The sequence below is a fragment of the Rhipicephalus sanguineus genome, chromosome 1 (genome assembly GCF_013339695.2).
Source record: "Rhipicephalus sanguineus isolate Rsan-2018 chromosome 1, BIME_Rsan_1.4, whole genome shotgun sequence".
NCBI lineage: Eukaryota > Metazoa > Arthropoda > Arachnida > Ixodida > Ixodidae > Rhipicephalus > Rhipicephalus sanguineus.
The window spans coordinates 282,801,969-282,816,582 of record NC_051176.1 but is presented as its reverse complement, the minus strand read 5'-3'; the positions used below and the strand labels follow the sequence as shown (position 1 = coordinate 282,816,582).

Below are 14,614 nucleotides of genomic sequence, written 5' to 3'. Positions count from 1 at the left end.
AGTGTGAGATCATTGGTTAGTGCAACTGAACGCGAGCAGGTGCCAATAAGTGTCACTAGAAGCAATTATAAATACAAGCAAGTGCCAGCGAGCTTGAGGTCACATAATGCGAGTGAGAGCTTATAGTACAAGAGAAATATGGGTGATTGTGCGTCTACATATTGGGCCAACCTAGACACATAAGTAACTAGTCATACACATATTCAATTTTAGTTTTTTTTTTTTCTTCCTTGAGCCATACTTCACTGTGCCAATTCAAGAACAAGTACTACAATGTGAAACAATAAGTTGTTGCAATTAGCATCTTGAATTGGGCTGGTTGGTACATAGTGATTTCGAATAAAGAAACAGCACTAGAACAAGACGAAGACAAGAGGACAACAGCGCCGTGTTTGTGTCCTCTCATCTTCGTCTTGTTCTAGCGCTCTTTCTTCATTCGAAATCAGTTGTTGCAAGTTCACAACGCATTTCTGCATGTTCTATTGACATGCAGCGTCCTGCATAGCTATCACACTTATACTATTTTCAGCATGAGAGGTCTTCAATCGCACAAATTGACGACTTTTATATCTTTGCAGAAATTGTACAAGGATGTTAAGAGTGCAACCATGACTAGGGCAATGAGTAAAATGTGTTTATTTTATTTGGTTTCACTTTACAATACATTCACTTCTGAAACTGTATTTTGTACCCACCCCCTTCCCCATCTTTTGTAAGCTTGAAGTTGTCAGTTGACATACCAAAGGGCCTTAGAACAAGGTTGCCAAGCTCCTTCAACTTATCTGCATGGACAAACGAAATTTTTAGTAGAAACTATCAAGATTCCAAGGATTAAAGGATTAAACACACACACACACACACACACACACACACACACACACACACACACACACACACACACACACACACACACACACACACACACACACACACACACACACACACACACACCATCTTACCTATCATTTCAGCTTGTAATTTCTCATTTCTCTCCTTGATTTCATCAGGTAGAGTCTGTTGGAAAAAAAAAGCAGCATTAATGAATAATTTTGCAAGCTAGGCTATGAGAGGCGAAAAAATGCAGGCATGTTGCCACTGGGTTTATAAGTACTAACACATGACACAACTTTTATTGAAGCTGTGTATTAAAAGAAAAGAGAGATGCAGCTTTTGCAGTGGTTTCATTTCACATCAGAGATGCTAACCTGGATCTCAGTGTCATATGCCTTTAAAGGGGTCATGAACCAACCCTCGTGCCCGGTGAAAAAACACAATGCGGAAAGCAGACGTTGCTATGGAATGCTCGGCCAAATCTTGCAGCCGTGCGTGGCAAGAAAGTTTACAACCTGAGCGCGAAGCTGACATTTTCTCAGGCACACTCGTCATATAGGCCTTTGCTCTCTCTCTTCGGAGCTGCCGGCGCCTGCTGTTTGATGTCTGCTGTTTGACGAGACCTATTTCCTGGATATGGGGCTCGCTGCGTAGTTCTCAGTTTTAGTTGAACCCCGTTTGTAAGCCTCCAGGTTTCTGCTCCGTAGGTAAGTACCAGTAAGATGCAGCTGTTATATACCTTCCTCTTGAATGAAGGAAAGAAGATGACTTTTAAGGGCTCGTTTTTCTAACAGAACTAACAGACAATAATGCCAACGAAAGTATAGGGGGTGTTGTTTGTAGAAATTAGGATATAAGTGTGAAGAAAGTTAAGTGGACGAAAAGATAACCTGCCGCCGGCAGGAACCGAACCTGCGACCTTCGAATAATGTGTCCGATGCTCTACCACTGAGCTACGACGGCGGTCATCCCCTTGTCCACTTTATGGAGTATATATGTGCATTTAAACCTTAGGAGTGTTAGCCAGCGCCGATCGCAGCCATGGCGGCGATCGGCGCTGGCTAACACTCCTAAGGTTTAAATGCACATATATACCCCATAAAGTGGACGACATGGCGGCGATCGGCACTGGCTAACACTCCTAAGGTTTAAATGCACATATATACCCCATAAAGTGGACGAGGGGATGACCGCCGCCGTAGCTCAGTGGTAGAGCATCGGACGCGTTATTCGAAGGTCGCAGGTTCGATTCCTGCCGGCGGCAGGTTATCTTTTCGTCCACTTTACTTTCTTCGCACTTATATCCTAATTACTACAAATAACACCCACTATACTATCGTTGGAATTATTGTCTGTTAGTTCTCATTAATATACCTTCCTCTTGAGGGATAATGGTAAACTACCATTCATGATTTGAGAACACTTGTTGAATGTGTTCCACCCTTCTTATTCTAGTTACTTCAGTCTCATGGTTCGGCTCCATAGTCACTACCTGTCCCAAGTAGACGTATTCCTTTACAACTCCCAGTGCCTCGGTACCTATCGCAAAGCGCTGTTCTCTTCCAAGACTGTTGTACATTACTTTTCTGCTTAATAATTGTCTGACATACCGTTCTGCTTTCCTTGTCCAATTCAGTAATCATAAGTAGCATACAGGAAATAACTACTATCAAAAGTGCATACATTTGCAATGCCTCACCATGCATGCATGTCTCGCTTCTCCATTGCTGGGATCCAGCTCCAGGACACGTTGGTAGTCCTTCAAAGCCTCATCCAGATTTTTTGTTCCTTGTAAAGCCAAGCCCTCTTCAAGACAGGCTTTAAATAGGAGGGATTCAGCTCAATGGCTGACAAAAAAAAAAGGAGGGAGAGGGGGTTCAGCATTACGTCAACACACAAAGCTGCAGTTTTAAAAAGAAGCATTTATTCTAGCTTGGTGAAATTTCAGCCACCCCTCCAGAGCACATGAATGGCCGTGACAAAGTGCCCCCTGTATTTTGATTAGATTAGTAGGTGAACTCCCTTATGAAATACACCACTTAGGGGTGGAAGCGGACTTCAGTCTTTTGGAGCAGCTAAGGGAGCACGAATAATGCTGTTTTGGAGCAGCTTTGGAGCGGTAAAAGGGGATTTTCGGAGCAATTTCGGAGCACGAAAAGGTGTGTTTTGGAGCAATGCAAGGTGGTTTTGGAGCAGATTTCTGGGGCCAAACATACATGTTAATTGACTTTTTTTACTTCTGAGAAACAAAAAATTTCAATGGTTTTTACAAAACATTCAATAGTGATGAACTACCAGACTTACTGCAAGTGTGTGTGTGTGTGTGTGTCTTCCTATCGTTAAAACATCACAGCTGAGAGAGGAATAACTCAGAGAAAACAAGAGCTAAGTGATCTTTTGGATAGCTACACTTGACAAGACCTCAGAAGTATGAAAAACGTCCATGTTGATAAGACACCGAAGCTTTCAAGAACAACAACTTAAACTAGAGAAAGTTTAATAAAAGTCACCTTCATTCTAAAACATTGAGACCCTATACAATACATTAAATTAAAAAAGCTTTTGCTCACGTCATTAAACCGCCGCAGCCGACATGTGAACCGAGAGCAAAATAGAGATAAGCAATGTACTGCATAGCTAAATCTGACTACACTTCAGGGGGAGAGAGAAAACATTTATTACAGAAAGGCTTGTGAGTGAAGGTGGGAGGGTCCCTCATTCCAGGAACCCTCTGGCCTGGACTGCCTGCTTGAGCAGCAACTGCGAACTTTGACCATAAGGGCACGGTCGCTGGCGCGGGCACGCGCTATCTCGGCAGACGTCAGCAAACGGCCCGCTTATTTCGCGTTGAGACGAGAGAAAGAACGAAAACTGCTTCGCTCCCTGTAGCGGCCGTATTCCCTTACACCAGCGTTTTGTGGAGTTACGCGGGATCGGTCGACTTAGCTGCTAGCCCTTCATACAACATTACAATTTGTTGCTATCGCATTCATTGCTTCTCCCTTGCGGCGAAACGGATTGTTTCGCGCCGTGATTAACATTACGGTGGGCGCGTCAAATGATAATGACGACAAGATGCTCGCTTGGGCGCGCCACGTCGCAGATGAGAGCGGCACATGAGGGCAGCAAAGACCGCTTGGGAGCCGTTTCGGCGCAATAATGCTTTTTGGAGCAGGATGGCGCTGCATAAGCCGATTGGCGCAGCGTGGCGCAAATGGCGCAGCACTTCCACCCCTGACCACTGTGAGCTTATAAAATTGCCACTCACCTTTTGTGCAATCTTTTATAGCCAATTTGTTCTTCTCCTGCAGAGAGAACCAATATAAGCTAGACAGAAAACAACAAGTATGGAATAAAAAAGCCCCAACAACATACCTTAAAGGGACCAACAACTGCCCAGAACATAAAATGAGATGACTGCACTGATGGCAAGATTGTCCATTCCATTGACTCAAACCAACCCTGTTTATCTCGTGAGAGGTGGATGCAAACTTTTAGTTCTTCATTGAAAGTCGCGAAAAATGACCTTTGGCGCCTCTTGCGGCAAAATCATAAACGGTCCGATGAAGCCGGTCACGTGACCATTGATTGGTGTATGCGTTCGATGACTTTTCTGTTAGTACTGAAATATTGTTCATTTCTTTATAATAAAAGATATTACTCCATAAAAATGTACATATAGGCCTGCGTTAGTTGTATGCAACAAAGTGGCGCTGCCTTCGCTTGGCGTAATGATCCCATGCTGGACAAGCCATCCATGACACAGGCACAGGCAACCTTGGCCGCAGCCGCACACAACGCTGTGCAAATACCGGGAAAGTGTATAAAGCCACATCATCTCATTGTAACAGCTTGCTATTTTCAAAAATGGTTGGAAAGCTCAAAATAAAGGTGGTTAAGCATAGTTACAGTAACTACTGCGATAGCAGCACAACGACAGCTTTCACAAGGGCTAGCGGCATCGCTATCAATTCTCAGCGTTGCTGGAGCAAGCCTTCAAGGGACACTAAAGAGCAAAACGATTTTTCTCGCATTAGTAAAGTAGTCTTCCACGATACCAAAAACACCACGCTTGCTGCGACGAGACACTTAATAATTGAGAAAACGCGCGAAAAGAAAATACACGTGGCGACGCCACCTTGGAATTCCCGCACCATTTGCCGTGACTCACATATTTTTGACAGCGCCTGCTTGGGCCTACGTAGTTCCTAATCGGTTAAATCAATGTACATTGTCCTCTGAGGGGGCCAGAGACTTTACATAACGAGTTTGTGGAAATTTCGTCGAGCCAGTGGCGCCAAAATACGTTAAATGCTCTTTGAAATCTTTTACATCACGAATTACAAAGTTCGGCGCGAAATTTAAAAGTGAAACTTTGAACTTGGTTTTCTCCTCTAATAATAAACCTATGGTGGTGAAATAAACTACACAAGAGTTCTCCGAGCACACTTTATCAATCTAAACCAATTCATTGTTTCTCTTTGGTGTCCCTTTCATGCGTGTTTGGAGCCTTTCAGATCGAAAAATACTGCTTATAAAATAACTACATGCTTTTAGGATAAACCACTGCAGCTACAAACGCTACGAAGGGTAAGCTTCCTGTCGCGCCGTAAAAGTCTGGGTCGAGAAAAATCAGTTGTCGGTCCCTTTAATGGGACCGACAACCGATTTTTCTCAACCCATTTTTTTGTGGCGCGACAAAGCTCACCCTTCGCAGTGTTTGTAGCTGCAGTAGTTAATCCCAAAAGCATGTAGTTATTTTACAAGCAGTATTTTTCGATCTGAAAGGCTCTAAACACGGGCGTACCTTTCCTCCAGCAACGCTGAGAATTGATAGCGATGCCACCAGCACTGCTCGCGATTTGTGAAAGCTGTCATTGTTCTGCTTTCACAGAAGTTCGTGTAACTATGCTTAAAGGGACACTAAAGGCAAATAACAATTTATGTCAGAGTGAAAGCTCAATGTATGACAACTTCTAAAACGGCAATATTATCTACAGCAGTGTCCTATTTACCGAGAAATTAAGCTAAATGTATCACATAATGAGTGCCACGAGTGCGACATTTTCGAAGTGATCCCGATGACGTATGAGAGTCTGCTTACAATAAATCCCTAGTAATCAAACTAGCAGCAATAAGAAAAGAACCTTCTGTGCATCAAAATACGTAATAAAATGCTGTTTGTTCGTTTCCGTTTGATTAATGAAAGAAAAAAAAAGAAACCTCTGTGGCGTTGCCATGGGGAACGGCGCGCGTGGTTCAAAGGTTCCGTTTTCGCCGAACTGCGCTTCGCCCGGCGCCTTGCTTCGCTCACGCGGTCGCGTCTCAGCAGCAAACCGCGTTCACCGGGGCTCAAGTCGCTGAATTGGAGCCCAGCGTCGCGAGCCAATGTCTCGTTGTCAAGTTCTCCATCCACATCCATCGCGACGATTGCGGCAAGCTTCGCAAGCTGCGACGGCTTCGATGGCCGTTGTTGCTACTGTGGGTCCCGCTACTTTCGCTCTGCTGCTACTAGTGTCGGCGGCTGCGCAGTAAAGGCGGGCAACGTTGGGCATGGCAGCAGTGACGTATGAAAGTCTGATTTCAGGCGGGTGATTTGAAGTGCGCTAACGCGATGCGGACCACTAAAACGTGATTTTATTTCAAAATAAGCACTTCCTTGGCATAAAAGTAGCACTACGAGGTTTCTGGACCGCTACTTCAACAATCAACGTCGACTTAGTATTTGCCTTTAGTGTCCCTTTAACCACCTTTATTTAGAGATTTTCGACTATTTTCGAAAAATAACAAGCTGTTACAATGAGAGGATGTGGCATTATACACCTCCCTGTATTTGTACCGCGTCCAAGGCTGCCTGCACCTGTGTCATGGGTGGCTTGTTCCAGCGTCGTTACCCTCTCGATGCACGAGCCAACCCGAGTCATTCAAAACGTCACTACATATATGCACAGCCACGCCGAGTAGCAGCGCGCTTTATTTCTGAGATGAAGTGTAGGTAGCAAAACTATGTCGCTCCAAAATCTTAGCGACCTGCAAACTGCATGCACGGTTGCATAAGCACGGCAGTTGTCGGTCCCTTTAATAATGCTGAAAGAGTATACTATATTTGTGTGCAATTCACACAAAAATGGTGAGTCAACCTGTACTATACTTCTAGCACAGATTGGACTTCAGGCAAGTTGATCTAGCGCATTCTAGTAGAAGCATGTATGTGTATACGTGTGTGCGTACAACGCACCTTTGAAAGGTATGGGCCCATGCATATTGTACTCCATGGTGAAGTGCACAGCACTTCTCTACACAATGCCTTTCCATCGCCTGTCCACTTCTGCACTGTGCATTTCATGTCTTTGCAACATTATAGCAAATGAACAAGTCTTTCCCAATATGACTGATTGATTGAAAGTGTATACAACTGCAAGCAGAGAGTTAACAGTATCGTAAGCATTAGTTAATGAGAATTATTGTGTTCTTTTTTTTAAGTACTTCCTTTTTTTCTTATAATTTTACGTTAGAACCCTAGAAAATATAGTGGCAACTTGCAAAGCCCACTGAATCATTTGCAACTGAATCTCTTCCAACAGTAAACCAGCTTCAGCTTCAGCGGATGGGCCATAATACAATGCTTTGCTCCATTGCTGTGACCACCAGATGCAAACAGAACAACAAAAAACATGCAGCACCCAAAGACAGAAGCTTCATCTAGCTGGTAGGAATTCACCGGATTCATGGAGCATGTTGTAATGCAGGCAGATGACATTAATTACCTGCTGAAAGTACCAAAGTGTTTTCTTTCTATTATTGCTTTTTAAATATAACAAATTATAAAGGATTCTAACTATTACGGAAAACATTCATTCATGATTAGGTTAGAAACGTTCATTCATGATTAGGTTAGAAAATTTTGTCGTGACGTCAGTGGGACAGGCAGCCTGTGTGACGTCACTCACCCACGCAATGTGCCATGGGCAGTGGTGGCTGAAAACTCTGATGGCATACTGAAGGGTAGATAATGTGCACATAAGACAAATAATCACAATAAAACAACACCAAATAGAATGGACATTGCATAATTGGCAGTGCAGCTGCAACCTGTAGCGATGCACATATTTAAAACCTCATAATGGATTAGTACATATTTTACGCAGAGTGCTTAAATAAGTCTGCCAATGATCCAAAGGACCTGCTTTACTGACTCAATGCATTTTTACAAAAATGTCAAAACCGTTTCAGGGTCTCTTCAGAGCAGGATCACATGATTTTACTACAGCAAGGCAGGAAAACTACAACCTTAAAAGGTAGCAGTCAAGACAGTTTTACGAATTGATCTTTCCAGGATACTGAATATAGACCATATTTTGAAACTAACATATGCATATTTGTCAATTAATTAATTCAGTCTATGACTAGCTGTAGTAAAGCTGTATGAAAGCTTTCCTTGTTCTTACCGAAAAATAATAATTCAATCCTTTATAAAACACAAGGCAGCTTGCCTGTAAGGAAGTGTCTAGCGTTACGTCTAGACGTAACGGTAGGAGCCGTTGCAGTTACGTCTGGACGTAAGAATAACGAGTCTTAAAAGTTACGTCCAGCGTGACGATACAAATACAGCCCGTTAGACCTACCGAACCGATTAGCCTCAGTGGCGCAGTGGCTAGCGTGTCGTGCTCGGAACTGCGAGGGCGCTGGTTCGAACCTCGCTGCTGGTGTTTTTTTTTTTTTTTCTCAGGTGTTGCTGAAGCCTGTTGCCAGAGAGGCGCGACGCGGCTTGTGGGTTACATGCGCCTCCGCCTGCTCCTTCGGGGCAGGCGAGCGGGCTAAACAGCGCGTGGCCGCGACAGCGGCCAGTAGCGTGTGACCGTGACCCTGCCAACCGGCCATTGAGCGATAGCGAAATGGCCGCACTCGCGGAGCGAGGGCGAAGCCACGATTAGTCTTCCGCGCCCGAAGGGCGCAGAGGGCCTTCACCGAGCAACAGGAGAATAATGTACTCACGTCTGTGGAACACCACATCCGAACTAAAGTCCCTAGATTTTCTCTGCTCTTCAACAGGGAAAAATCTAGGGACTTTAAACTGGACGTAACGATAGCGGTAACTACAGTTACGTCTGGACGTAACCCTAGCAACAGCCTTCCTGTAATTTCCTCCAGTCAACCTGCCCCGCACCCTCCCCACTTCCTCTATTCCACCTTGGTCCTGACGTATCTTCCTGTCTTATTCGACATATCTCAAATACACTTGAGCCATAGTCAATGTCCACTGGAGTCCTTTATGTAGTCAATACACAAACACAGAATTAATCCCTTTAAGCAAGACGTGTATACTCACCAGCCTAGCCCATGTGGCACCTCTATTTGAATACAGAACAGAGCGTTCTTCTATGGAGGAGAGGGGACATATCTTCAATGCTTCTGTGTAAGCCTCCATCGCATCAAGGTACTGGCCTGTCTTGAAGCTCACATTGCCATCTCCTTTAAGATTTAGTGCACGTTCCTTGTTGGCCTGTGAAAAATACACATAACCCATTAATAAGAGAGAACTGCCATAGCCATAAGTGCAGCCACATAGTAACAATTAGTGTAAGTCACGACTAGCAACAAGCAGGCCTGAGCAGGAATACGCCAGCAAACACAATAGGAGGTAAAGACTAAGTTGAAGGTATGAACCAGCTCAGAACCATGTACCACCTCGCACAACAAGCTGTGTTCATGAGTAGGATTGAGCTTGTGATGTTTACGAAGCAGTAGCAGTTTAACTCCCGCCTGACGAGGGATTGGTGAACACGAACAATGGATGTAAGCTTTGTGACTATCGTGCGCGAGTAGGTCAAGCATCATGTGTTTTGTATCACATCAGCGGTGGCTATTCTCACCGCAAGAACTGGACCCACGCAAGAACTACAACGAACCACTCACTGGCCTACCTTTTTCTCATCATCGGTCATGGTCTTCTCCAGATTCTCGAGCTCCTCCTCATCTATAACATACAAGTCCTCTTCGCCATCGTCCTCAGCGTTCTCAGGGTCAGTGCCGAAAAACTTTTCTTCGGAAGCTTCGCTCGTTTCCTCTCCCACGGCAGAACCCGCTTCCACTGATGCCGATTTTTTTAGATCGTCTAAATATGTACTTTTCGGGCTAGATGCCATGATGACACGTACCAACAGCTGCAAAATAAAAACGAAATAAGATAAGTACTTGTCAACGGCACACCGCCAGCTCAAGAGAACGCGAAAGTGGTCAACTATAGTTCAGCAGCAGCAAAACGAGTTAGCAGTAGTGATCCCTGAACCAACGCCTCCTTTTACAGGAGGCGTTGGTTCTCTTTAAGCTCACTAAATTTAATCTGAGACAATAATGCTGCGTCGGTGTTCCCCCCTTTTCCCCGTGAAAAGTAGACGAACACGTTTGTAAAAATTCGCAACCAAAGCATACTTCAATCGCAACCAAGGCATACTTTACAAAAAAAAAAAAAGCATAAGCACAATTCAGTCAGCATACATTGAAGCTTACCACACCGCAGCCTTAGTACGGGGAGCCTATGCCATAAGATTTGACTTAAACCATTTGCAAGTCCACAGCGATGTAATCAATGAAGTCAAATGCGCGATAAAGAAAAATTCTCTTGCAACCAGTAGGCCATTGTTGCTAGAGGAAAACAACTATTCCGTGGACAGTGTTCTAGAAGGCTAGAAGTTCCACTTCCACCACTTCCACCACTGTGAGTGCAGCGCCTCCTGTCAACATTGGTGGAGTTCTTGCATGAGTTCTTGCGTCGCACGGAGCGTCGGGATTGCACAAACACAACAAGATGCAAACGTCTTACTTTATCTAAAAATGTATGTAGACTTTTATTTTATCTCAACAGTATAAATATTTTTAACATAATACTGTATTTTGGCAATATTTTACACTTCACATTGGTGTCCCAACTCATGTCCCCATATTCCCATAGAGTTTCATAAAGCTCTATGAATGTTCCAAATCTTAAAGGATATGCTTTTGCGTAATGCAAGCACATTTATTAGATGCTAGGAAAGTACAAGAACCGAAAGCAATGGCCGACCACTTATTGGCTACATTTTAGCTCTTTCGATAAAGCTGAGCGCGCAGCCAAGCCAGCACTGCCAGAGTGTAAATAAACATGGCGACTGAGGCGGTATGGTTTAGCGTAGTGTATGCTATGATATGTGTTTATATCCTTACGCCACCTACAGAATTTGTGACAGCTGGTTTGACTCTTACACATCTCTTCGGAAGGTTCATCGACAAAGAGGATGTGAAGTTCGTTGAGCACCACATTCAGAGGACACTGTTGACTGTTATCGTTCATACTTTTCTGCCGCTAGGTAAAGTCTGTTTTCTTACGCCTTTTTTTTTTCTTCTTTTTTTATTACGCCGTGTGTTGCAGATCATGTCGGGAATGACACCCTTGCCGGCGCAGTGTGCGCACTCGCGAACAGTGATCGGTTCGTTATAAACGAAATGTGATGACATGAATAGAAGTGACGTGTCCCTTCTACGCATTAGTGGCTAGCACGCACCGCCAACGCGCGACTAAGTTACACGCACTGATATTTGTGGATGTGGGTAGCGCCGAACTAAGCTAAAGCCTCCAAGACTCCTTTCTGAGCTTTTTTTGCGTTAAGGTATATTGGCCTGCATCCGTGCAGTAAAAGCCGCTTGCCATCGAAGGGGCGCCGGGCCAACGAGTGTCGGGTGTTAAGCATCGTGCGGTTCGTGACTCGCCGCCAATACGACGCGCAGCAGACTTGCTCGAGCAAAAAAGCCAGAAATGAACTTGAAAATGATGGAATCGGATTCTTTGTCACGTAGTTTACAAACGTTCGAAATGTCCCTGAACGCATATTCGTGACGAAATCTAAGCTTGCCTTACGACGTAAGCGTTGACATAAACGTCTTTTTTTTTTCTTAGCTTAGTTAACAGTTCGAGCAGAATTGAAATTGTCAAGATCTCTTGAGTTTAATGAAGTTCAAGCAGGGAAAAACTGACACTGTCTTAGAGGACACAATGCTAAAAACGTGATTGAAAAAACAGAGGTCGGGTCTTGGAGGCTTCAAGCGTGAAATTGTTAAACGTTATGTGTGCAAGAAAGATGTGCATACTTGGACGCCGCTAAAGAGTTTAACGCCGCTAAGTTACAAAAAAAAAGTGGGAAATTTTTGGAAACGAATTTTTCGTGTACTAGTTGCTTCTTTGAACTTGAAATCTTGCAGTCATTTGTTAGTTTGTGTTTGCATCCACTGTCATTCATGCTTGTGAAGATCGCATTTGATTTGCGGGCTCCACTCTGAACTGGTTCACAGCGGGGCATGCAAACCTCCGAAATCGTTGCGGTGCAGGCCTTGTGTTTTGTTCACTTAATGTGCACCATCCACGTAAGTTTTCAAAGTGGCAAACTGCATGTGTGATCCGTTTCTGAATTGTGCACTCAGCAGATGTGCAGGTCAACAGTGACCATGCTCATGTGCTTCATCGCCTGCTGTGCTGCTTCTTTATACCCACACATTTTGCACCCACCTGGGTCCGCCAGCAAAGAGAATGCAGGAATAATTGTGAACCACATTGAACCTTTTGAAATGAACAGCATGGTTCAGAGGACACTACTGCTTCATTGCTAAAACAAATGGCATAGTACAGCATCTCATTAACTGGTTGAGGTGATGATGGAGGTGAATCAAACAGACCTTCGTTTGGCGACATCAGAATTACTTGAGATCTCTTGTGACATTCCACAGTGATCAAATTTTTGGTAAACTTAGTTTTACAAGATGCAAAATAAGCATCTGGAATCATTTATTTCTTCACTGCTTCTGTTATATTGCCTTGAACAGCCCCTGCATAACAGTGTATTCTTAATGAAATGTTTTGAATGTGACCAATGACAGCAGTCCTGGCCATTTCGTAGTATTGGTTTTGTAGCTTATGTCGTAATTTTGAGACTATCAATAAAATATTTCATGCTTGTCACAGACAGATGTTATGCAATGGAATATTGCCATGCACCTGTTTTTAGCACAAAGCTACAAAGAAATCCACACAAATTTCTCAGATAGAAAAGCTTCCTGGTTGATGTAAATTTCTTGCTGGTTCGGGGTTCGAACATGGGACCAACACCTCTCCTGGCGGGTCACTTTACCAATTGAGCTAACCCGGAGGTTAGCAGTTGACAGCAAAAGAGCAACTAATTAACAACTCAAAACATATGAACACTGAATATGGCATGTTCTCCAAGTAACTACCATACGACAGTTTGGTAAATTGCAGTGTTTGTCTCATTCAACCAGCCCCAAACTAAATTGGCTCTTTGTAGAATGGTATTATACACTATGATTTTTGTGCATACTAAAGCACTCTTAAATGGGACATTCACCCATTGCAGTGACACAATTTCCTTGTGTTCTGATGGAAGCACAATGCAAAAGTACTCGTTAAAATATCCTGAGTTGTCAGCAGTCATCCAGATCCCACCATCAATATGTGCTGTCCCTTGTAGTCCGTTTTGCAGTGGCCCCAGTCAAGTGGTTCATTGAGACACTTGTGTAGACTTTGTGTCACACATCTTGTTCCCAGGTTACTTCTTTGGTTTCATGAACCTGATTGAAGATGACAGCTTGGTGGAGCTATGGCAGTCCAAGCTGCTGTGGCAGGCAGGCCTGGCCGTATCTTGCCTGGTGTTCACAGCAGGTATTGTGGTAGCCTTCACATGGTCCATGGCAGACTGGGCCCGACATCCTGTGACCCAGCGGCTCTTGCAGTACGGTAGCCCTTGGCACATCATTGCCATGCGCATCAATGCAGAATTCTCCCAGGTAGGCTACTATCAGTGAACACTATCAGTGAGGCAGGGCCAGCTTACAAGAAATGAGAATTACAGTGGTGACTATGTATTTACCTAAGTGCTATAAAAGTGGAGAGGAAAAAGAAAATTCATACAAAGAGATGTAAAATTTCATAAATATCTTATTTATGCATTCATGAGAATGAAATTAACAGTAAAAATGACGCCTAAAAGAATGGTGGGATAACCTGGTGTTCTGTTGAGGCAGATTTTTATAGCATTGGCAATGATATATTGATAATAAAGCTGTGATATATTTCCATCCTTTATTTTAATTGTGTGCTATCATAACAGAAAATTTATGGCACACATTTATGCAATTATGTAAAGACTAGCCAGCCACCACTGGCCATGGCTGGCTAGCCTTTTCTTTCACATACATACATTTTTGCAAGCTTCAGTGGACATGCATAATTTGCTCTAAACATGGAGCAAAAAAATGAAATTGATAAAATAAGAATTTTCACTGCAATGAAATATTGTCACCAAACCTGAAAGTTTGGAAGAGCCTATGACACGTTGGTGCCTTGGTGCCATTGGGTGATGACAACACCAGCACAAGACTTTCCGTTGACAGTGGTAGAAGCTTGCACCCCATTGCCACAACTTCTTTCCGACCACTTTTCCCCCATATTTACCCTCCTCGCCATGTATTTCATTACGTGACATCAAGACACTCACATGCCAGTAAAGCATTTGTCTGCCCACCTTATCTATACTGCTACATTTTACTGCGGCAAGGTCTCATACTGATGCTGTTCGTTTTCCTCGCCTCTTAAAATATGTGTACATTGTCTTTGGCATCATAGCCATAAAGGTTCTCAGCGGCAACCAGTGGCATGATCAGCATTTTGGAAGGAGGGGGCTGTCTGGCACCTAAAAATTTTGGAGATCTCGTAAACCTTTCACTCCACTGCCCATGT

At 43.8% G+C, this 14,614-nt stretch overlaps 2 protein-coding genes and 2 non-coding genes across 4 annotated transcripts in view; 2 read left to right on the top strand and 2 right to left on the bottom strand.

The window, feature by feature from the left end:
- Nucleotides 1-627: 627 nt before the first annotated feature.
- On the bottom strand, nt 628-10,543 carry LOC119379143 (tetratricopeptide repeat protein 1-like). Its single transcript, XM_037648334.2, is given in 8 exon segments — nt 628-782; nt 960-1,014; nt 2,531-2,616; nt 2,619-2,678; nt 4,100-4,136; nt 9,161-9,334; nt 9,756-9,995; nt 10,342-10,543. Coding segments are annotated over 7 exon segments (750 nt in total). The 5' UTR covers nt 9,978-9,995; nt 10,342-10,543; the 3' UTR covers nt 628-666.
- Nucleotides 1,723-1,794, bottom strand: Trnam-cau (transfer RNA methionine (anticodon CAU)). The gene has a single exon. It is a non-coding gene; the product is annotated as a tRNA-Met (tRNA).
- Trnat-cgu (transfer RNA threonine (anticodon CGU)) lies at nt 2,024-2,095 on the top strand. The gene has a single exon. It is a non-coding gene; the product is annotated as a tRNA-Thr (tRNA).
- Nucleotides 10,544-10,936: 393 nt separating the features above from the next.
- LOC119379142 (E3 ubiquitin-protein ligase TM129) overlaps nt 10,937-14,614 on the top strand; it is a 30,960-nt gene continuing 27,282 nt past the window's right edge. Inside the window, exons 1-2 of the mRNA XM_037648333.2 lie at nt 10,937-11,177; nt 13,424-13,662. Coding sequence (XP_037504261.1) covers nt 10,973-11,177; nt 13,424-13,662 — 444 coding nt within the window. The 5' untranslated portion in view covers nt 10,937-10,972. The remainder of the gene's footprint in view (nt 11,178-13,423; nt 13,663-14,614) is intronic.